This window comes from Cucurbita moschata, unplaced genomic scaffold (assembly GCF_002738365.1).
Source record: "Cucurbita moschata cultivar Rifu unplaced genomic scaffold, Cmos_1.0 Cmo_Scf00016, whole genome shotgun sequence".
Taxonomy (NCBI): domain Eukaryota; kingdom Viridiplantae; phylum Streptophyta; class Magnoliopsida; order Cucurbitales; family Cucurbitaceae; genus Cucurbita; species Cucurbita moschata.
The window spans coordinates 578,954-603,031 of NW_019268532.1; the positions used below are offsets into that span (position 1 = coordinate 578,954).

At 36.0% G+C, this 24,078-nt stretch overlaps 1 protein-coding gene across 5 annotated transcripts; it reads left to right on the forward strand.

The window, feature by feature from the left end:
* The first annotated feature begins 2,621 nt into the window (after positions 1-2,621).
* On the forward strand, positions 2,622-23,335 carry LOC111454221 (exportin-7-like). 5 transcript variants are annotated; one of them, XR_002712394.1, is made up of 30 exons: positions 2,631-3,130; positions 3,385-3,633; positions 3,724-3,884; positions 4,507-4,572; positions 6,576-6,693; positions 6,818-6,927; positions 7,797-7,892; positions 8,472-8,595; positions 9,643-9,710; positions 11,709-11,795; positions 11,903-12,055; positions 12,145-12,240; positions 12,395-12,454; positions 12,543-12,661; positions 12,753-12,840; positions 15,402-15,506; positions 15,584-15,688; positions 15,773-15,825; positions 15,906-15,969; positions 16,079-16,213; positions 16,961-17,073; positions 17,144-17,237; positions 18,124-18,343; positions 18,812-18,942; positions 20,794-20,940; positions 21,123-21,251; positions 21,806-21,904; positions 22,317-22,355; positions 22,657-22,904; positions 22,978-23,335. XR_002712394.1 is itself a non-coding variant. In XM_023095610.1 (29 exons), the coding sequence occupies exons 2-29, from the start codon at positions 3,396-3,398 to the stop codon at positions 22,792-22,794; spliced, it is 3,153 nt and encodes a 1,050-aa protein (XP_022951378.1). In that variant the 5' UTR covers positions 2,627-3,130; positions 3,385-3,395; the 3' UTR covers positions 22,795-23,335. The 5 variants fall into 5 exon arrangements, 4 of the variants coding, with proteins under 4 accessions (XP_022951379.1, XP_022951378.1, XP_022951375.1 ...); XM_023095610.1 differs by having other exon boundaries at positions 2,627-3,130; positions 6,821-6,927; positions 22,657-23,335; XM_023095607.1 differs by having other exon boundaries at positions 2,630-3,130; positions 22,657-23,335.
* The last annotated feature ends 743 nt before the right edge of the window (positions 23,336-24,078 follow it).

The following is a 24,078-nucleotide window of genomic DNA, read 5'->3' on the forward strand; positions in this document are numbered from 1 at the left end:
AGATTCACTTCGAGTCTTTTTTGGGCTTTCTTTTTCGGGCTTCCCTTCAAGGCTTTAAAACGCGTATGCTAGGGAAGGTTTCCACACCGAGTTTTGTTCTCCTCCCAAACCAATGTGGGACATCACAATCCATCCTCTTTCGGGGCCCAGCGTCCTCGCTGACACTCGTTCATTTTTCCAATTGATGTGGGACTCCCTTTAAATCCTAATCCATCCCCTTTGGGACCCAACGTCGTTACTGGCACACCGCCTCGTGTCTACCCCCTTCGGGGAACAACAAGAAGGTTGGCACATTGTCCGGTGTCTAGCTCTTGTACCATTTGTAAGGACACAGATCCTGCTAGCAGATATTATCCTCTTTGAGCTTTCCCTTTCAAACTTCCCCTCGGGGCTTTAAACGCGTATGCTAGGGAAGGTTTCCACACCCTTATAAATGATGTTTTGTTTTTCTCCCCAACCAATGTGAGGGTCGTTACATGTTATTTATATGATATTATCACCCTAGGAAACTTCAACCAAAGCCTCACCCAAAATACTCCATCAAATAGCTTTCATGTCGGGCGAATAGAGTCAAGCATATGAAGGAGTACGGGGATGGAAATGGCGGCGTAGTTGTGAAGGATACAAGTGCGAGCAACAGAAGGATTGTTCACGCAGGGTTCGTAAGAAGTCTATTGATCATGCTCACATAGCTTCGACAATGCTAAATGCGAGATCTCACATCGATTGAAAATGGGAACAAAGCATTCCTATGTACAAAATCTCTCCCTAACATACTCGTTTTAAAATCGTGATGCTGACAACTATACGTAACAGGTTAAAACGAACAATATGCGCAATATGCTGGCCCCGATGGGGTGGATTTTGAGATTTAATGGGTCAAAACAGACAATATGCGCTAGATGCTGGGTCTCAATAAGTGGATTACGAACCCATGTATTTTTAACAATTTTAAGACCGTGAAGCTGACAATAATGGGAGCGAGAGCGGGCTCTTTTCTAATATATAAGTTTAAATTATTGCTTATTTATATTCCATGTGTAATTTTATATTTAATGTAACTAAATTTAAAAATGGAATAAGCTAAGTGCATTTATTATTATTTTTTTATATATATAAATAAAAAATATTTTAGCTAAATTTATATATTTCATTTATTAAGATCTAAAAATTAGAGATTTAAAATCATCCGTCTAAAAAATATTTAATATATTTTTTCTGGCGAGTTTTCACAATTGGTCGATTTAATTATTTCTTTACAAAAACATAATTTGTGACGTGTAATTAATTTTAAAATCTAAATTTTATCCATGCAATCTTTAACATAACGGTTGTTCTCAAATATATGACGTCATTAATGGCATCAATTACATAAATAAATAATTTATAAATGTGATATTTTTCTTCCAAAATTCGCACACCTAATTAATTGTGTTTTTAATTATTTATTTATTTATCTCATTTGTTACCAATAGTAAATAATTATTGTGTTTGTTGTTGATGTACTATTTTTGTGGTAGTAAATAATAAATATTTTTCGTATTTATAGTTAATAGTAATTTCGACGTCAATTAATGAGCTATTAAGCTAACATCGAGTTATTTTCATAAACGATTAAAAACATGATATGTGCAGTTATGTGAATCCTCCACATACACGAATGAGAGGGTTAAAAGATTGCGCTCGTCGATGAAAGCATTGACAAGCTATCAGACACGAATGAACCATTTTTATGAAATTTTGAAGTACGTCAATAAAGTACTGGACACGGGTGTATTAATCTTTCAAAACGTAACGTTGATCAACAACTGACCAGACACGAGTACGTCATATTGTTAAACTCGAACGTACGTTAACAAGCCATTCAACAAAAAGTATTGCTCCGTCAAATTCTAAAGTATATCTATAGAGTTACCACTCACGAGGTAAAAAAGTAAGAAAAGAGACAGAAATTGACGAGCGATGAAAAGAGAGAAATATAGTAACAACGGTTTAAACCGAAACCACAAAAGTTAATGGAAAAACAGTGGGAAATAAGCTGGAGACATATCCCAAATTGACGATCGTATTTGTTAGAGAGAGAAATCGACGATGACAGCTAAATCCAAAACAGTAGGAGTAAAGGAAAAACAGTGGAAAATAAGTTAGAGAAGTTTAATGTACTCATCAGCGCCTGCCCTTGAGTTGTGGATCATCCAAGGCACATTAGTACGTCGTACTTCTCCTGTTTGAACCGGGGTTTGACCAAACTTCTCCTCAGGAGGATAGATGGGTCGATTCAGGTGAGATTCAATGTAGATCCAACTTTCTATTCACTCGTGGGATCGGGGCGGTCCGAGGGGACCACCTCGGCTCCTCTCTTCTCGAGTGGAGGAGAACGAAACATTATTTATAACAGTGTAGAAATATCTCCTTAACAGAAGCGTTTTAAAACTTTGAGAGAAAGTTGGAAATGAGGAGCCAACAGAGGACAATCTCCGCTAGTGGTGGGGTTTAACCATAAACAGATAAAAGCGAATATTTTAATTAAGATTAAAAAAAATATAAAGCGAATTAAATGAAAGTTTTCCTCTTGGGTTATGAGATATTGGTTTCGAGGACTCCCAAACACACGAAATTTCACGCTGATGCCACACATATATATATGTCGAGACGCCATTTCAAGGCGCCATTCGTAAATTGTAACTTTCGACCAATCTCTCTCTCTCTCTCTCTCGACCACGCCGTGGAAAGACAACCAATCGGCTTCATCCATTCACGTTTCCAGTCTCAAAAGTCGTCTCCTCAATCTCTGATTATCCTCCTTTTTCGTGCGGCGATCTTCAATCTACTTTCTGAATCCATCGGTGTTCTTTTTCCTTTCATCCACCGGGAAGAGGAGGACAGCTCCGGCGTTTGTTCATCGTTTTTTGTTCATCTTTGCAGTGGATACTTTACTTCACAAGCTCTGCCATCATCTAGCTGGTGTGTTGTTCTTGATGATGATAACTTGATTCTTGATGTATATGGATGTTCGGAATAAAATCAATCAATCTATCGGCTGTTAATTGGAATCAAACGTTTTAAGTTGGGAAGAAATCCTGAATCTGTACTCACTGTGCAAATCACTAATTCTGAAACCAACGTCTGGGTAAGTGAATTTTTCTTGCTTCTGTCTCTGCTTTTTAGTTTTCTAGTTCGGCCTCGACCTTTGGTGCACTGAGATTTGTTTGTTGCTCGCTTACTGCTACTTTGATCATTTTTCTTAACCAAGAGAGTTGTTGTTTCTTTAGTGGATGATTGATTCTGAAATGCAAAGATCTGTTGTGTTGGTATCTGACCTTCGTAGGATAGATGAAAATAATGCTGAGATATCAGTGATTGTTTACCAATTCGTTCTTTCAGAATTCGAAGTGATGGAACTGGCTCAGTTAGAGGCATTGTGTGAAAGACTTTACAATTCTCAAGACTCAGTGGAGCGAGCCCATGCAGAAAACACTCTGAAGTGCTTCTCTATGAATACTGATTACATTTCCCAATGCCAGTACATTCTCGACCATGCATTGACTCCTTATGCATTGATGCTTGCGAGCTCAAGTTTGTTGAAGCAAGTCACCGATCATAGCCTTGCGCTGCAACTCCGTTTAGACATCCGTAATTTTCGAGTATCTTGGCATCAACTTATTGTTTTATCAGCATGCTAATTTTTTCCTTCTAAATGGTAGTCATTAATGTTGTTTGTAGGAGGCTATCTTATCAACTACTTGGCCACCAGAGGGCCTGATTTGCAGCCTTTTGTCAGTGCATCTTTAATTCAGCTACTATGCCGACTCACGAAGTTTGGTTGGTTTGACGATGACCGATTTCAAGACATTGTCAAAGAATCTACGAACTTCCTGAGACAGGTGATAACCTATGTCATAGGTCATACATAAAGCGCGCCAAGGTGTCCACTTCCCTTCTTTTCACCAGCACAAAGAAAAAAAAAAGAAAAAAACGCCATTAATTTATAATTTCATTGGCTGTTGTAGTGGGAGGATGTCTCATCCGGTCTTCGTTTAACGAAATGTTTCTGGTCAATAAGAAAAGTATCTCTGATGCAACCACGTTAAGCAACTACGTTGAATGAATTTCCGGTTATACCATAATTGGTATCGGGGTAAAAATATGCTGCGACAATACAACGTGCACAAAAATTGAGTAAGAGGGGTTGCGGTTCACTCGACGTTCGAGGATCAAAATAAGCAAAAAATACACGTTATAGTACCTCTAAAAACATGCCAGTTACAAGAAATGTTAGGAAATGAGAAATCACTAATAGACTTGGAAAGAAAACACCAGGAATAGACTTTAAACAAGCTGAATAAAAAATGTCTGCCCAAGGAAGAAACTTGAAAACTCTTTGATTTCTCCCCAGCCATAGTTCTGATAATGTAGTTGCCTATATTCTTTTGAAATTATATTGCTTCAGTTATCATTTTTATGGCTAGTACTCCACTTAATGTCTTATGACCCTCTTTGCTGCAGGCAACATCAGAACACTACACCATCGGTTTGAAGATATTGAACCAACTTGTATCTGAGATGAATCAGGTTGGTTTTCTTATAGCTACCCTTCTTATCTGAAAATTACTCATCTATTTGGGAAAGGGAGATTTAAATGCGGATGTTTCCCTAACACGTATTTTTCTTGTAAATTGAAGTTGTAATAATAACGAATATTTTGGTGATGAGAGTAGTTGTTTGTGGAGAGTTCCATTATTCCCAGTTGGATGCTTTTTTTGGTGGTAAAATCATAAGAACGAATCTGCCACATGCCAATGTACTATTTTAATCTCTTTTGAGGCACCTGGGTGATAAATAGGACAGAGTGGATAAGAAAGAGGAACAAATTTTTATTATGACATCTTTCATACATTAACGTAAGAGTGGACTAAACTGCTAATGGAAATTCTTGCATTGTGGATAAATTCGTTTGTTCTGAGATTTTTGGTTTAATACGGTTATTGGCCATGGTAGGTGTGAATTTTTAGAAGAAAATCAGACTAGATTGTTTTTATCCCCATTTTTGGTTATGTGTCAGTTAAATGAATTGACTTCTTATTTGTGCTTGCCAGCTTTATATATGCATATGAAGTGCTGGTTGAATGAGTTGATTAATTGTTTATGCTTGGTTACTACCACCTCTGCACATGTATGTATGCATGTTGCTCTGGAGGATTTGTTTGAGCTGAGCTTTCCCTAAATTCTTTCATCAGTTAGTTGTATGTAGAATTGCAAAATTTGTACTTTGTGCAGAGTCACCATTGATGAGAAACCAAACTTTCATGAAGACAAACGAAAATGTACGATGAGCAATACAAGAAAAAAAGAAAGCCCACTACTACTACTAAAGATGCCTACACAAAGAATCCTAATTAATAAAATCACAAAAAACATCTCCAATCAGCATACATACGTATTCCGTCCTATCAATACTATTTGTCATTCAATTTTTGTTTGAATTTTTTCTTTATAATTTTGCTACATTTTTTAGTAGATGTGAAAGTCCACGATCGTTTTTATACACATTTGCTGTATGTGTATTTATTTGTACAGCGAACCTGTTTTAGTTTTCCCCCTTTTATGGTTTTGTGGTGGCTGGTTTGTTAACTTCGTATATAGGAGTACTAATCCTCAATTGTAGTAGATAAAGGTTGGCTTCGGGGAGATATTTGTTTCTTCAATCAAATGGATTATATGATTGGAAAGGAATAATTTGAAGACAAGTGCAAAACTTAACTTTTTTGCCTGGAGTAATAACTTTAGCTTCTAGTAAGGTGTCTAATTCTTAATATTTCTTCATTGGAGTCATTCTATTTCTGTCAATTTATTTTTATGTTCTCAAACTTTGTTTCGGTGTCTTAATTTTTTTTAGATAAAGAGCTTTTATCCTCTTTTAAACTTTATTATTTAATTTCTACTAAATAAAGTATAGTTTTTTATTTAAAAAACTCCCTTGTGTGTATGAACTAGCAATTGACCTAAAGTAAATTAGACCTGCTAATGCTTTTTGCTAGGATAGACATTTCTTTATCGATCATTTTCCTACATGGTTTTGAGTTCAGTCTAGATAATATTTGCGAGGATTAGAAACTAAACTTTTACTTGTTGATTGTAGGTGAAGACAGTTTCAGAAGATTTTAGACAGTGGTTATGTTCAAATACTTGGGAGGAAAGCATGTTTATTGGCTTTTTGGGGGCTTCGTGTATTTATTTTTTAAATTTAAATTTTTATATTTATAGTGGTGTACGCACAAATGGACTCTTGATCCCCACTTGGTCTTCATAGAGGATCTAATCCTCCATATCTTTTAGGTTGTAATGATTGACGTTCAATTAATAAAAATTCTCATTTTGTATGAAATAGCAAGGTTGCATTCAAAATCAGTATACCTATTTTGCTGCTTGTGTTTATGTTGTTTTATATTGGCTGTGTGCATGAACGTGGGTTTATTTCTTTTTCTACTCTTCAGGCACCTTTAAGTTATTATTATGTAGTTTGTAATTTTTTGACATCAGCAACTTTTTCTTATACTGACATTTTTATTTTTTAGCCTAATCAAGGATTCCCTTCAACAAATCATCGGAGAGTTGCTTGTTCCTTCAGGGACCAAGCCTTGTTCGAAATCTTCCAAATATCTTTAACATCCTTATGTCAGTTGAAGAACGATGGTAACATGCTAATTTACAAGTTGTCAACATGACCAAACCAGTATTTTTTAATTCTTTGAACCTTTCTACCTTAAAATTTTATTTGCCTCGTTTACTGATGGATTTTATTTTGTGTGGCATACAGTAGCTGGTCGTCTGCAAGAATTAGCACTTTCTCTATCACTGAAGTGTTTATCTTTTGATTTTGTTGGGACCTCCATTGATGAAAGTTCGGAAGAGTTTGGTACCGTTCAGGTATTTCATTTGGTTACCTACCATTTTTCGTTTAATTTTATCGTTGAAGGTTGGAATAGTCTTGGCAAGCATAACATGTACAACAACTTTATGGAAAAGAAGCCCAAACCTTCATTCTTTTATGGTGTGCCCCTTATGAAAGAGATGGGAAATTTCTTGAACACGTTTTTTTCCTCTTCTTCATTTTTTTTTGAACAAGAAACAAAACTTTTCATTGAATAAATGTCAAGAGACTAAAGTTCTTGAACACGTGTTTTTCACTTATAAGTATTTTAGTTTAGATTTGTTCGCAGTTGTTTCGGAGTTTTGGCCTTAAGGTGGTGCAAATCTAGCAATTTCTTGCTTATCTCATTTAGTTAAAACATGTGTCATTGACCAGGAAGTTAGGTTATGAATCTCCACCTCACATGCTGTTGAGCTAGAAAAAATTTCTTAGATATTTTTGCTCAGGCTTACAAGGATAATCCTTTTGTTGGCAAAGTTAAGGCCCCGTGACTTATAGCTGTAAAAGCTTCTTGTTTATTATTATTTTTTTAAGACAATTATGGCTGCTTATTGAGGTTTGATGCTTTGTACCCTTGATTTAATTTAGACAATTACTTGATAATTTGATGCTAAGAGTGGAGATGCTTATGTACCCTTGATTTAATTTGTTCTCTTGTGAAATTCTTTGGCCAAATCTATGTTATATTACTTCCTTCCTTTGATTAACGGTAACTGAAGTGCATGTTTCTAATCTCTCATTTTCGAGGATAGGAGGAGATCTCATATCCTTCTTATTTTTCTTTTTCCTGGTTGTTAATGGAATGTTTCTTATCCAAAAAATATAAAGAGATCGGGATGATCTTGCATTATGTTTGGTGTTGCAGATTCCATCTTCTTGGAAGCCAGTTTTGGAGGATCCTTCAACTCTACAGATATTTTTTGATTGCTACGCCATTACAAAAGCGCCTCTTTCCAAAGAGGTTTGTACTGTTTCCTGATGACTATAGCTACTGGATATTGATTTTTGTTTATTGAGAAACCAGGTGAAGCTTCAGGCTTCGATTTAGCTGTTAGCTTTGATTATTATTATTATTATTATTTAATGAGGAACCAAACTTTCGTTAAAGACAAATGAAGGAATTCATGTAGATAATAAAAAAAGAAAAATCCCACCACAACATGTGGCCTATTTGAAGGAACTTAACTAAAAATTACAAAAAAGCCCTGGTCGTTGAGCGTAAGATGCAATAGATAAGCTACACATTTAAACATTCTCTTATATCTTTCAAGCCAAATGTTCCATAAGATAAAAAGCTGCAAATTAAAGGCTCCCCCTTGTCTTGAAACAGTAGGTAGAACAATACCTTAAGAAATTTGGTTTATCATCCAAGTTTGCCCTTTTCTGGTAGAGATGAACAGCACAGTGACAAGGTTTCTTAAATCCATTTTTTGGAACATACTAGTTATTCATCGATATTCTTTTTAGTTCCGGATTCATTTGCTAATTTATTTTTTTGTTTAACAATACTTTCTTATGGGCTTCCAAAATTTTCTTCTAGGCACTGGAATGCTTGGTGCGACTGGCTTCTGTTAGACGCTCTTTGTTTACAAATGATGCTGCCCGTTCAAAATTTTTGGCCCATCTTATGACAGGAACTAAAGATATCCTACAAACTGGGCAAGGTGTGTTTATTATTGCATTCGTACTTTTGATATACGTATATGTCTGTGGTTGGCTTTTAAACATTTTAATATTTAATTATTATTTTTTGGAGGGGGCAGATGGGTGGGGAGAACTAAAAGTCCTTGTCCAATCAAAGAACTTTTGTTTTTAATTTCTTATCTAGGATGGTCAACTTTATTTTTGTTTGTATTTATTTTCATTTTTGTGAGGTGCCTTGTGTCACGGTCATGCTTGTCCACGACGTGTTGTCCATGGCCGCATGCCCATTCCAAAACATTTTGACCTTGCTTTCTTTTTATGTCTCTCATTTTAGCACAATTAATTACTTTTTTTTAATTTTTGTTGGCGTATGACTTTTTGCCATGTCTGATTTTTACACATGCTAGAGACAATTTGTCTCATGTACTGTCAGTCAAATCTTCCTATTCGAGCTATATCTATCAATGTTGTTGTTTTTGTCCCTTGTTACTTGCTAGCATATAATATTTATTTTCTCAAAATGCTTTCCAAAACTTTCTCTAACTTCATTTTTTAAGAACGGGGTAGAAGATATGAGATAGTTTATTTGTACCATTGCGTGATCCGAGTTTGAGTTGGTTGAATTATTCAAGGGTGAGAGTAAGTGCCGCACAATCACTTTGAGCCCCGAAGAAGTGCGATTGCAAGTAACTCTGATACCCACGAGTTACTTGGAGCTTGCATTTAGCTTTTGTTGTGTCCTTGTAGCATGGTTATGTTAATTGATCAGTATAGCTGAGTGGTGTTACTTGTGGCGTTTACATTAAAAAAAGGTGAAATCTGAAACTTGTGGAGCTATAAGATTATAGAATTCCTTGTCTAATAGTTGATTATTATACTTCATAGCTTGCCAGCGTTTAACTAGCTCAAGTATCATGATAAGTTTGGCTTTGTTAGTTTCATCCTAATGATTGAATTTTGGAAAGTTGTTTTTTCTTTTGAAACCCAGATTTTTATTTTTTGTCAATTGTTTTAGTTTATATTTCGTTCATTTTTTTTCTACTTATCTACTTTGTATTGGTGATCAGGTCTGGCTGATCATGATAATTACCATGAGTATTGCCGTCTTCTTGGACGTTTTAGAGTGAATTATCAGGTATTTTTGTTCTTCTGCTCTGTAGCTACTTTCACCTGAACTGTGTGCCTGTGTGCGGATAGAGTTGACTTTATGTGGCTTATGCTACAACATTTTTGCACCTTTTGTGTCTATATTTTACTTGGTGCATTTATTTTTGCAAAAAACTTCCTCTTTGTCTTTGATCATATAGGGGTGGACAGTCTTATGGCAGGCCCCCTGAATCTTTTGAAATCTCTATGCATTGAATAACAATTAGTATGATCTACATCCTTGGGCCCTCCATATCTCAGTTCTGCTTCTGCTCGTGTATGGAAGTATTAGTTCATCATAATATGCGTTTGTGCTCCTTTTCGCCATGCATAAACTAAACCGACAATTAGGATAAGCACGAAAATTAAAGCTTCTATAAAGACGGATACCCCTAATACATCAAAACTCATTGCCCATGGATAAAGAAAAACTGTTTCAACATAAAAAACAACAAAAACTAGAGCAAATATATAATAATGGATTCGAAATTGTACCCAAGCATCGCCCATTGGTGGAATGACAAAAAGAAAATGGAAAAGAGAGTAAAATGATTGAAGAGATCAAAGCAAAGTCATAGTGTCTACTGTTATGGTCGTACATTTTCAACCGTGATCTTGACACGCTCATGACAAGCCTCGAGAGAAAACCAAGCCCCATATTCATTTTTCGCTTGTCTTTGTGGATTGGTTGGACCTTAGGCGAGATTTTTCTTCGCCAACCAAACATAACTTGTGCGGAATCCAAGCTTGTTCGGCCACACACGCCGCCTGCGCGTGCATGTTCAATCTTCTGCAACCCAACCGACTTGCCTCTACACTAGGTCAAGTCATTCGACTTGACCTTTCCTCTACTCGGGGTCAAGGTCTCTCATGTGTAACGTTGCATCTTATCATGTCATCTTGGTTCCCAATTAACACGCCCATCAGGTCTTGATGCCATCCCAAGTCCTGGGATGTCATTAACCAACTTAGCTCATTCGATCATGGTCATCGAGAATGGATCCGTGTGTTGTTCATATCATCGGGACATTTCAAACATCGATCCATCTGGGTTCTATCAAGGCATTATACCCTCCCGTGTCTATGCTAGTTCATTTGCGGAATCCGTTCCGAATAGCTAGTGTATAATCCAACCTCTGACACATGGGCAAGGATGCAATGTCGGCACACCCGTGCCGTCAAACACTGTCCTTGAAAAACCCATTTCAAAGGATGGGTGCCACTTGAGGGTCGCTGCTTTGCGTGTCTTGACGTGAGGGTCACAACTTACTTTCTTCATAGTATATGATTGTGACATTCTCCCCCACTTAAACTGTGGCTACCACGCTAATATACTTGACAGCAATAAAATGGAAGAAGGGAGGAGAGGCACAAATTGTGAATAGTGGAGATGAATCGATCTGAGAGAGTAAACCAATTGGGGAAGTAGAGGAGAGGTTTCAAGCACAAAGGAATGTGGTAAGTGGGTCAAAGGAATTAGAGAACCCATATTAAGGTGTTGGATTGAGTTCATAAGAGAGGTGGGTAGGAGGAAACCATAACCTTTTATGAGGGGTGTTCAAAAACAACCAAAATATTTAGCCAACCCACATGGTCCACTAGCCTATCTCTAATCCCACTGCTAGCCAGACCAGCACACTACCTTCATAGTGCAGCCTCTATATTTAAAAAACACTTGCCCAAGCTAATTTTTCCCCTCAGCCATCCTCCCTCAGTCTTTGATGGCTCAAAATTTTGACCTTGGTTTTTGAACAGGATATATGGTTCTTACCTAACAAATTTCTCTGTAATCAATCATGTCTGTTCTTTTGCTTACTCCTTGACATAAAAATTGAAATTTCTCCTTCAGGATTTAATGATATATTTATCTGTTTTTTGGATTTGTCGGATAGATATTACTTTGATTAATATAGATATTTTAAATTAGTAAAATGTAAGCTTACGTATGACTGCAGGAGCTACTCACATCTATACAATTGTTTTGCAGCTGTCTGAACTTGTGAACGTGGAGGGCTATAGTGATTGGATACGTTTAGTGGCAGAGTTTACTTTGAAGTCCTTGCATTCTTGGCAGGTTTATTGAAATAGTTGAATCTATATTGGAATATTCCACAAATAATCGATATCAACCACAAATCATATCTATGTGCATCACTAATGAAAATAATGGAATGTTGCCAGTGGGCTAGCAGCAGCGTCTACTATCTCCTAGGGCTGTGGTCGAGATTGGTGTCATCTGTTCCATATTTGAAAGGCGACACTCCAAGTTTATTGGATGAGTTTGTGCCTAAAATTACTGAAGGTTTCATCACATCAAGGTTGAACTCTGTGCAGGTGAGTGACCTATCTTTCTTTGTTGAGACTCGGTGGTTTCTGCTTGCAAGTAAGAAGAAGCTTTCTCCATGTGACTCTATAATGTGCAGGCTGGATTACAGGATGATCTTTCTGAGAATCCATTAGATAACGTTGAAGTCTTACAGGATCAACTGGATTGCTTTCCATACCTTTGCAGATTTCAGGTCCAAATCATCTTGTGTGGGGTTTCGTTCTTATTTTTTAATTGAAAATTACTTTTGGTGTTGCGCCTTTAAATATGTAAATTTAGCTTCATCATTACATGTTTTGATTGGTGCCTTTTGCCTTTTGACCCTTGCATTTTCAAATGAGTTGCAGTATGAAACCAGTAGTTTGTGCATCATAAATATCATGGAGCCCATATTGCGAACATACACGGTATTGTTATTGATAAGCATGTTGAGATCTTATTTTGCTTGGTGGTATTGTCGGTCACTTAATATATCTTTTTGTTTGACTTAAATAGGAAAGAGCTCGGCTGCAAGGTAGTGATAACAGTGAACTTTCAGTTGTTGAGGCCAAACTTGCATGGATTGTTCATATTATAGCTGCTATCGTCAAAATAAAACAATGCACTGGTTGTAGGTCAGATAACTCTTCCGCTTCACAGGAAGGTGGAATTTTCATTTCACGATAATTGTTGACTTTTCCTAATTTTAGCTTTTACTGTCATCAGTGTGGAATCGCAGGAAGTTCTTGATGCTGAACTGTCCGCTCGTGTGTTGCAATTGATAAATGTTACTGACAATGGTCTACATAGCCAGGTATGTCTGAAATATCTGCCTCATGTTTCTATAATTCTCACCAATGGTATCTGCAGGTGGAAAAACTGTTCATTGTTTGAGCTAAATAGTATCTACATCTGAACCAAAAAGCATTACCCTTTACCATATTGATAGGAACCAGGTTTTGAGATTGAATTATAAGGAAATAGGGCCTAAACTTTATTACGATATCATTTAGAGATAAACGGGTCTCCCTTTGAGTGTGTTCTATTACTATTATCTTTTTTTGTAACTACCTTTAATTTTTTTTAATGTAATTTTGTCTTCTTTGATGTTTTCTTCTGTCGACTCCTTTGGTTGACCCTGTTTCTTAAAGCCATTTTTTTGCACTTTCATTTGCGACAGTTAAAGTTGGTTCTTTTAACCCAATACTGCTGCTGCTGCTACTACTACTACTAATAATAATGACTAATTGCCTCCATCTTACTATCCTTTCATTACTCTACTCTCATAACACACCATATCCTCGAGGTGTGGGTCAAGCACTGTTTAAGGAGGGGGAGAAGCTATAACTTAAAATCGATCGTTTCTAACAAATTCTTTATCTAATGACAATCCTTACATTACTCTACTCTCAAAACACACCATATCCTCGAGGTGTGCGTCAAGACCCCACTAATACTTAACTGCACCTATCTTGCTGACCATAGAAGGTTCATCTACAATCACTCCTCAAATATCTCCGATCAGAATAAAATTCAGAATCCAAGTATTCAGGTTTGCGAATTGAGCTTTGGTCACTAGACCTTTTTCTAATTATGATATTGGTTTGATTTTATTGGATTGGAGTCCCTATATGTAGTTTATGGAACGTTCTTTTGTAGGGCTTATTTTTTTTTTATGCCCTTGTATTTTCTTTCATTTTTATCAATTAAAGCACAGTTTCTAGAAAAAAAAAAAAAACCATTTATCGGTGGTTCTCTTCATTAGTGGTCACAAATGTTGTAAACTTCATGCCCATAAGTTCATCCATCGACCCCGGCTCATATTATTGGTAACCATGTTTCTATTTTCTCCTGTCTCCAAATTGAGCCTTCTTTCCCCACTTACTGACAGCCCAGCTATCCAAGACAATTCTTCAAGACGCAAGCAGATAGTATGCAATTCTTCAACCCATTTATTTGGGTCATACTCACCAGGCTCATACGCAGAACCCTCCAAGAGATTTGAAAATTGGTGCCTGCTAGAAGCGTCATGCAACAAAAATCCCAGCCCCAAAGTCTATGTTGTTCAGCACCCAGCATAAAATAATTCCTTAGTATGCATGACACATGGACCCCTCCCCACTCCTTCCGTTTTTCATGCCTCTATGCCTTAGGCTTCTCCCCTCCCTTAGATCTCCTAGTTGGACTCTTCAAATTATGAGTTGTGTTGTGAGGACCCCAACCTCATTTGGAATATGTGAATTGAGCTTGAGAGTTGCATGGAATTTTGATGATTCCAAGGGCTTAGTGCAGCGACAACTTGCCTTTATTTGACTACCATGAGGTTGCAAGATACATCTGCGGATTGAGAAATGAAATTCAACTTAACCCCTTTCTTCTTGGTGGATTAGCACAAGCTGCGACCCTGGTTTAAAGGGTGGAATGCAGATGTAGAGGACAGAATAAATATCAAATTACTGTTGACGGATGTTATCCAATGGTAAGGAAATGCAGAAATCAATCTTGAAGGAAGCCTTACAAAAAGAAAATGAACCCTAGCTAATGAAAATGTAAGCCTATATAAAAGGTTCAATAAATAATGATTGTTTTAGATGTTGGAGTAATGGGTACGTAGTGCTCACTAAAGCAAAAAATAGCATTTAAGGAAAATGATCGGAAGATGAGAAATAAGTATTTGAAGAGGCTAATTAGTGCCCTCAAAGGCAAATGATGGCATTTGAGTTGTTCCTTCGTGGGAAAAATTTCTAGCGGATGGACATTACTGCATCATAACCAAAGTATCTGAATCTCCTGGGAAACTACCAGTCAAACCAAAGGTATTAACCATGGCTGTCGTTTTTTTTTTTTTGGGTGATTGGACACGCTATAAATTTCATAATTAAAAGCACTAAAACAGTCTTAAGTCCATAGAGAGAAGGCATCCCCAGATCATGAGGGTGGAGTTAAACAAACGGACTTTAGGTTGATGACGAAAGAAGAGTAATTACAGGAAGATTTCTGTAAGAACAATCTTGTCATAAGCACTTTATAGGTCTCCAACCTTTATTTTCCTTTTTCTCCAGTTATCTGCATTCTTTTCTGCAGATAAAAAGGCATCCGAGAGTTGTCTTTCACTCTAAAAATTAGCTGGTTAAGAAAATAACGTTTGTGGTAGGATAAAAAATTTGGATTCAATGAGGATTTTAGCAATAATATTACATAGACCAATAAATACGTTCATTCTACCTATTGAATCTATGCATACCTCATTTTTTCTATTGAAGATTGTTCTCATAAAATAACGATATTGCTACAAAGGCTTGATCGAGCAAGCTTCATATCCTCAACTACGTGCAAGCTTCATATCCTCAAGTTCATTTACCTTCGCTTCTGCAGAGATACAGTGAAGCAAGCAAGCAAAGACTTGATCGAGCTATTCTTACCTTCTTCCAGAATTTTCGGAAGTCTTACGTGGGTGACCAGGCAATGCATTCTTCCAAGGTAATTAAAAAATATATCATTCTGTTCTATATGAAGGGTAATATGTCGCATCTATTTATTCCTTTTTTCAATTGCAGCAGTTATATGCGCGGTTTTCTGAACTCCTTGGACTTCATGACCATCTTCAACTGTTGAATGTGATTGTCACCAAGATTGCTACAAATCTCAAGTGTTACACTGAGGTGAAAGATCTATTCATTCTTTGTATTTATTATAATATTGCTATGTGTTATGGATTTAAATCAGTTTTTTATGTATATTCCCAGAGTGAAGAGGTCATTGATCACACCTTAAGTTTGTTTTTGGAGCTGGCATCTGGGTAAAATACTTGATAAAAATGTTATAGTTCATGAAATTGAAATCATACGTTATAGATTTCTGATCTCCCCTACTTTCCAGATACATGACGGGGAAGCTGCTTTTGAAATTGGATACTGTTAAATTCATTGTTGCAAATCATACGGTACTACTTGCCGAAGATATGTTTTTAGTTCCTTATTTATCTGAGCTCAAATTATGTTATATCCTTCACTCATCTCATTTAAAGGTTTTTCTTCAACCTGAAATTGTAGAGGGAGCAGTTTCCTTTCTTGGAAGAATACAGATGTTCTCGCAGTAGGACGACTTTCTATTACACCATCGGCTGGCTAATTTTTGTGGAGGAAAGCCCTGTTAAATTTAAATCCTCAATGGAACCACTGTTGCAGGTTAATTTCTCTCATCCTTGTCAAATATATAAATGTGCCGATGTGCATGCTTGCTTACATTCCATGCCATGCCATGCCTGCAAATATGCGTATCTAGCTCTTTCAATTAACTCACATGCTAATTTTTAGCAAAATTCTCATTTCTCTTCATACCAAATTATTTGACTGGGTTAAACTCTTATTTTAGCATGTTTCTTTAATATTCGTTGTTGTTCTACATAAAATCTTGCCAATTAAAGAAGACTTTAACTAATTAATTATTTCATTGTCTAGATTATCAATTTACTTTTTTTTTAACCTTTGTACATCATATTGTCATCAGTCCTACGAAAGTTGGATGGCCTCTGTACCAGGAGTAAGTAACTTCGCAAAATGCTCTTAAATTTTGTCTTCTTGTTTTTTGTTTGGTCAAATCTCTTTTTTCCCAGACTTCAGAAAAGAGAAGTGGTTTGCTTATCCATAAAAAATTATAATAATAATTCATCGTCATGTCTGAGGACTGAGATCAAATATAGGTACCGATAGAGTGAAAAGAGTTTATTGTAATTAAAAAAATGTGTGAAGAATTAATTGAATTTTTTTTTAAAAAAAACCTAATTAAGTTCTTTGTGGAAAATGAGCTGATACATATGTTGATCATAACTAATAAAAAGAGGGAATATACTATGATGCGGTAGTGGGAAAAGTTTATTGACTCATATATGCCATGTTTTAGCTTTGCTCAATTGAGATTTCATGACATGTTAGGCTTTTATCAAATTGGAATCAACTTCTGACTCCTTGTTTCGCACCGATGCTGTAAAATATGCCCTTATTGGGTTAATGAGAGATCTCCGAGGGATTGCTATGGCCACAAACAGGTAACTTTTTTGAATATTTATAATTATCTCAATCTTGTGACTTATTTATACGTTTTCCTTCCTCTTACAGTCGCAGAACATATGGACTTCTATTTGATTGGCTATACCCTGCACATATGCTTCTCTTCTTGAAAGGGATTTCTCAGTGGACGGACACACCAGAGGTACTTGGTATATAGTTTTTTTTTTTTTTTTTTTTTTTTTTTTTTAACTAGAAACAAAACTTTTAAAAAATGAACAAGGTGGAGCCCATTTGTGCCTTTGTATACGAAGCTGGCCAACTGTCACACTTTCACAGTAAGTCAAACAGAAATACGAGAAACAAGCAAAGGAAGTTGCCTATGGCCTAACTGCGAAGTAACCAGATATTTAGTAAAATAACCTTCAATGACCTTTGGATGAAAATGACTTGTACTAGACCAATTTTCAGTTTTTCAATTTTCAAATGAAGATTTCCAATGGACGTACATTTCCCGTCAAATTTCATTTCCGAAAAGCTATCATCAATTTTCACCAAAGCCTTATCAACCATAAAAAGATTAGTTAATACCTTAGACTGTAAGTAACCTTCCGAAGCTTGTTTTACCTTCTGCCATGGATCACGGGAAAACATCCAAGATACCACACAAAAAGCTCTGAGATTTAAATCCATCACTTCTTTTTCTTTCCTTACCCAGAAAGAAGTATTTGACATCGCCTCAGGGGAATGCTGCTAGATACATCTGCACCTCTCACCTCCTCTGCACAATTTCTAAGAATGTGCTCATCTTTGCTTCCAAACGACCTTGATAAATCACCAATCTCAGGCTGCTGTCCAAATGTTCCTACTGTAGAGATCACAGAAACAAATGTTATTTGAGTGTTTCTTGCTGCCACATTGAACCAAAGATGACACACATACAGTTATTTGAGAGTGTTTCTTGACATTTAGGTTTGGGAACCAAACTTCTGCATCACATTTTAGATGTAAACAATGAATGTTGTTATTGTTCTATTTATAACCATGTATTCTCTTCTCTGTTGGATGATATGATTAAACGATATATTCAGGTAACAACCCCATTATTGAAATTCATGGCTGAGTTTGTGTTAAACAAAGCACAGCGCTTGACTTTTGATTCATCATCTCCCAATGGCATACTTCTTTTCCGAGAAGTCAGCAAATTAATTGTTGCTTATGGATCAAGAATTTTATCTCTCCCAAACCCTGCTGATATCTATGCCTTCAAATACAAGGGAATTTGGATTTCCTTGACTATTCTAACTAGAGGTAAGTATATAGCTATCCTATGACTACAATTTTGATAGGCGCTATTGGCTATTTTTGTGGGTAATATATTTTTCTCTCTTACCGGCTTTAATTCATTTACTGAAAATTTGAATTTTCATTTTGAAACATGTTAACAACATTTTTTTCAGTCAATTTTATCTTGACTTTGCGAGTGGCTGCATCCATTTCGTCATTTATTTATGTCTTGATAATCTTTGGGGCTTTATCTGCTTCCTTTATCTCTTGTAATTGTTAGGTAAGGATTCTAAGTTAGATTCATATTTCTAAGTTCACTTGTATTAGCAAGGCCAATCGTGCATATAGTACATGTTCAAAGTTTTTCTGTTAACTTTTGTTGTGTAGATTGAAAAGAGAATCAGAATCAGATGCTTGTTGTCTTTAGAAATTTTAGGAACTATTGTATGCTTCAAATTTAGTAATCTTTTCTATAAATTGCTGTTATTGCAGCTCTTGCTGGAAACTATGTCAACTTTGGAGTTTTTGAAGTCTATGGTGACCGAGCACTTTCTGATGCACTTGATATTGCTTTAAAGATGACACTGTCAATTCCTTTGGCTGACATATTGGCGTTTCGAAAGGTGTGCAGACTATTTCCTTTAGCTCATGGTTTTAGTTTCAAATACAAGATTGTAAGTTGTAGCGTATCGTATATTTAGAAAAGGGTGCAACTGTAGAACAACTCCAAGTCCAAGGTATTGCTTAACTTAATAAAAATTTATGTATAACTTTGCACTGTCTTCTTGTTAAGAATATGAATAAAAGAAACTATATACATGGTAATCTATCCATAGAAACTTCTGAGTCTAGTTAGGATTTAAAATGACATAAGAGTAGAATATCATAATGTAATTTTCTCATTTGATATTTACAGTCCTTTTTGGCCTTTTGTCTTAATTTTCAAGCATACAAATGAGAAGGTGAAGAATATATGAATAAAAAGATTAAATATATCATAGTGTATTATGGAGAGGAAGTGTTATAAAAGATTTCAGAATTTTGAGTCTGGCCATTTAAAAGTTTCATCTTGGTGTTTTCTTTCAAAGCCTTTCTATCCTCCCAATGGCTCTCACTCCTCCATCGCCTTCCTTCTACCCCACACCTTCAGCCATGCTTCTCCATCCACGACACCGTTCCTTTTCATCAAAATTGAAAGATGGACCTTTTCCATATCAAGTGACCCCAGAAAACCGAACTTCTTTAGCCTCATGAAGCTACTAATGAACGGAGCTTTTCCCTAGCCTTTGCTAGAGAAAAAATTATGTTGGCTCCATGTGTGTTTCACCACATTTTGTGAGCTTCCATTGACCCTTAAGTTCTTCAATGAAACAAGGCTTTGGGAGACTGTTTTTTGGTTAGAAAAAATATCCAACAAGAAAGGACTGTGTTGAAATTGCAAAGCTTGGTGCTGTTGAGGGCTTAAATAAACTTATCCTCCCTGGGAGTGAGAACAGAAAAGGTTGGCGCAACGTCATCTCCATCATTACCTCCTTCACCAATACCAAGTCGGCCTCCATTATGGAGCTACCTCTTATAAGAATGCATTAAAGAGTAGGCCCCACAGAATAAGACTGCTAAAGTCCCCACTCCTTCGCCATTTGCAACCCTTATGCTATTGTCTGCTGTCATCATTCAACGTGAGCACCCTCCATCATAACTGGCATGATATCATGTGAGACCTTCAACAACACCTATCGGTCTTTTCTTCTGTAAGTCCCATACAACTGGACAAGGCTCGATCTCTTGAAGCCTTCAAGAAAACTGGAGATGTATGTAGAGGTTATTTGGACTCGGCTAATAAGACCTTATCTAGATGGATTTGATGGAGGTGAGAATTATGGTGAAGGAAAACCATAGTGGTTTCATACCAGCAGAAATACGCTTACTATCATTTCATCTTTACCATTGACTGTACAATTTGACCCCCCTTCTTTATGGAGGATAATTACATTGGGTACTTGGCTGGAATCCATGGAAAAACACCCTTAATGCAGATGAAAGAGAAGCAATGCCCCACCTTTGGATCGATTGATGTGAGTTTGGATGGTCCCTAGAAGATTGACTGCTGCATTAGGGACTTGTTGTGGAAAGGGCCAACTTTAGATATTTGCAATCATTTGGTTGGATGGGATGTAGTTTCTCGGTCAATTACTAAAAATGGACAGGGTTTGGGAATACGAGTAAAAGAGGCAGTTTTATCTTTGAGAAGGATGGCTTTTGCAAACAAGTCATAGATAGTAAATGTGTCTGCAACATAGACATGATAGGATTACCAAGGCTAGGAGAGGCCTGAAAAGTTCTGACAGGAGAGATGCTCTATGTATAGCCTCTTGAATTTAGTGTACTATTTAGGCAGAAAATTTTATTAGATTTTTTTTTTAGTTATTCTCTTTGTACGACGTTTATTTTGACAGTTCTCTGTTTCTTTGCAGCTGACTAGGGCATATTTTGCTTTTCTGGAGGTTCTGTTCAGCAGTCATATTGTTTTTATTCTAAATCTCGACACAAGCACATTCATGCATATAGCTGGTTCTCTTGAATCCGGCCTTAAAGGTCTGGATACAAATATTTCATCACAGGTATGGTTGTGCATAGCCTTTCTTCTTACAATTGTTTCCTGTTTTTCCCTTATCGTTTTCTTTTATTAACCAATTACTTACACTTTTACAGTGAGGTCTGTGGGAGGTTTTTCCTTGGGCAATCTTGAGAATATTTTTTTTATTATGTACATGTAACCAGAGGTTTTTAATTGGTGTTCCAGTGTGCATCGGCTGTTGATAACTTGGCAGCTTTCTATTTCAAGAACATCACTATGGGAGAGGCTCCATCTTCACCTGCTGCTATTAATCTCTCTCGTCACATTGCAGATTGTCCCACTTTGTTTCCCGAAGTAAGGAACTTTCTTGTTATCATGCAGATGAATTTCCAACTTTCTAGTACTGAATGTAGAAGTTTGTTCAAGTCGGGGGGGCATCTTGGTTCTGGTTTTTATAGTTTTTAATGTCCCGCAAACAAATAGCGTTATTGCAGTTAAAACATAACACAAATGAATCATAAACTAGTAGCTTTCAGTTTTTAGAATAGTAATTTATTATGTTATAACAAAAAGATCTCATCATCAAATCCACGTCAATAAACCTTTCCTTATATTGAACATATTATTATCAGCATGAGCCCATTAGGGAGAGATAATTGATTAGATAAATCTCAGGTGATATCTGGGGCATGTTTGTGAGTGATTTTAAAATGGTTAGAATCACTTTTTAAACCATTTTGTAACATGCTCAAGTATGCATGTTTTAGAGTAACTTTGAACATGGACAAAATGATTTTACTCCTTTCAAATTCATTCTCAAACATGTCCTTAATTGCGCATTTGGGTGTGTTTCATCTGCAATCTTTAATCTCTTTTGAAAAACAAGAGTGTGTTCATCATGTTTGCAGATTTTAAAGACCCTTTTTGAGATTGTTTTATTTGAGGATTGCGGCAACCAATGGGGTCTTAGCAGACCAATGTTGAGCTTGATACTCATAAGTGAACAGGTATAATGATTTGTACTCTTTCTATTTATTAAATCTTAAATTGTTACGTAGACTGGAAAGTGCGTGACCAATAGCTTTCCCTTACTTGGGTGGATCTTATTTGAACAATCAAATGTCAGTGCATTCACAATGATCCATACTAGCTTATAACGATATATATAGGACTTCGTTCCCCAATCCCACCCCTACCCCACACCACTGCAACCACCAGAAAATAATTTTTAAAAATGTCAAGTACGTACAAGGCCTTTTTGATTATCTTCTCCGTTGTGCTTTTGTCACCTGAATTATCATATTTCTTTTACAAGCCTTCAAAATTCTTTCACTTGCATTCAAATGACAATTATATTGTTGAATGGACGATTTAAGTATTACCTGGAATGCGACTTTAAAAATTGTCATTTGTTTGCAGATGTTTGCTGATTTGAAGACTCAGATCATGGCTTCTCAGGCAAGTTGCCTTTTCCTCTTATTCATCAGAATTGCAATTCACTTCCCATGCCGATTGATGTTATGTTGGGAATGTGCGGATAGAAAATAAATAAATGTTAAAGAAAAAAAAGAGCGGTATTTTGAATACTTGTCATATTTCATAGATGTGATTTTCTTTAGATTGCCTGCTCTAAGAGAACTGCTACATATTTGGGGGAGTTTGCAGGGTAAATCTGATTCCATCTCTCCTAAATGTGGGTGAGAGAAAAAAAGCAAGAACAAAAATCCTTTTAACGCTCAATTGTTGTGTCAAAATGCAGGCAGTGGATCAACACTCGCGGCTCTCCCTCTGTTTTGAAAAACTAATGAAAGATGTGACTCGAAGCTTGGATTCAAAGAACAGGGACAAGTTCACCCAAAACCTAACCGTCTTTAGGCATGAATTTCGTGTTAAATAGTTTCCATTCCTTGCAAAGGAGATTTGATGATGAATTGTCTGCTCAAGACATTCCTTCGCTTGGGAGAAAGGGAAAAAAAAAAGAAATAACAGGAGAACAAAATCTGTCAGGTGATTAGCATATATGTTTTGAGTCGAATTATTAGATCGTTTTTCGTAGTACTAACGTCCATATTGCCAGAAGACCCCGAAGCGATGCGGATAACTAATAACTGCACAGGTCTCCATAGCAAGAAAGGTATGTTTTGTGTCCCCCCAAATTATAATGTGTGCTGAAGAAGCTTGGTACTTGGTAACTAGTTGTAGAAGTAGAGGAGATGAAATGGTAGTAGTAAGAAAGGGTTTGATTGAAAGTTTGGATATTGCAAAGGGTGGTTTGGAATTTTTTTGCTCTTACGTAGGTTGTTGATTTTAGATCAATTCTTTTTAGACGACAACGGTTTTTTCAGGTGTCTAGGGGTTGCTGCTGATATAATGTACATTATTGTTTAATATTCTTTATACCTTGTTGATAATATAAGGAAAAGCAGATTTGATTTCTCTTTCGTTTCTCTTTTTTTTTTTCCCTCCCTTTTGGATAATGCTCTCTAATTTCTACATTTGGATAGTCCATTAGTGTGGTTTGAAATGAATTGTTTGATGAATTATGAGTGTTTTATTTTGTTTGTTATCGAGTATGATCATATTCTATGAACTGCAACTAAAAATTTATTCCGAAGAAATTATTTTTCAATTGATTAAAACATATGCTCTCATCGGAAGTTAATAGAAATTATTTTTTATTTTCCTTAAAGTGTTTCAAAGGTTAAAAGAATAATAAGAGGGACGATGCATCGAATTTATGGCATGATAGAATTCTAACTAAAGAGGTTGTAGTCTTTTTTTTTTTTTTTTCAAGTTCATCTTATTTTTCTACCATTTTTTTTAAAGATTATTATTTCATATTTTTTAGATATCCTCCTTTCATTTAACCTCATAGCACAAATTGTGATCTCTGTTCATTGTGTCGAAGCTTAATTTACAATTGTGGTAAAAATCAGCATAATATTTCAATTATGCAAATCTTCTAGAAGACAATTATTTAAACTTTATTTAGTTTATTATATTGGTTATACTATATTATGTTAAAAGATTAACAATAATATATTTAAATTTAAATACAAAAGAATACAAATATATATTGAGGTAAATGATGTAGAAGAAACAAATTAAGTTTTGAAAATGACAATGAGATTGATGGAGAGTTACACTACTGAACATTATTTAATTCATTTTAAAAGTTAGT

Bases quoted from the DNA above. Each gene is read 5' to 3' on its own strand.
- LOC111454221 (XM_023095607.1), top strand. From the start codon at position 3,396: ATGGAACTGGCTCAGTTAGAGGCATTGTGTGAAAGACTTTACAATTCT. The intron at 6,694-6,817 runs GTAACATGCTAA...TGTGGCATACAG, and splicing joins ATGTCAGTTGAAGAACGATG to TAGCTGGTCGTCTGCAAGAA. The intron at 20,941-21,122 runs GTATGGTTGTGC...TTGGTGTTCCAG, and splicing joins ATACAAATATTTCATCACAG to TGTGCATCGGCTGTTGATAA.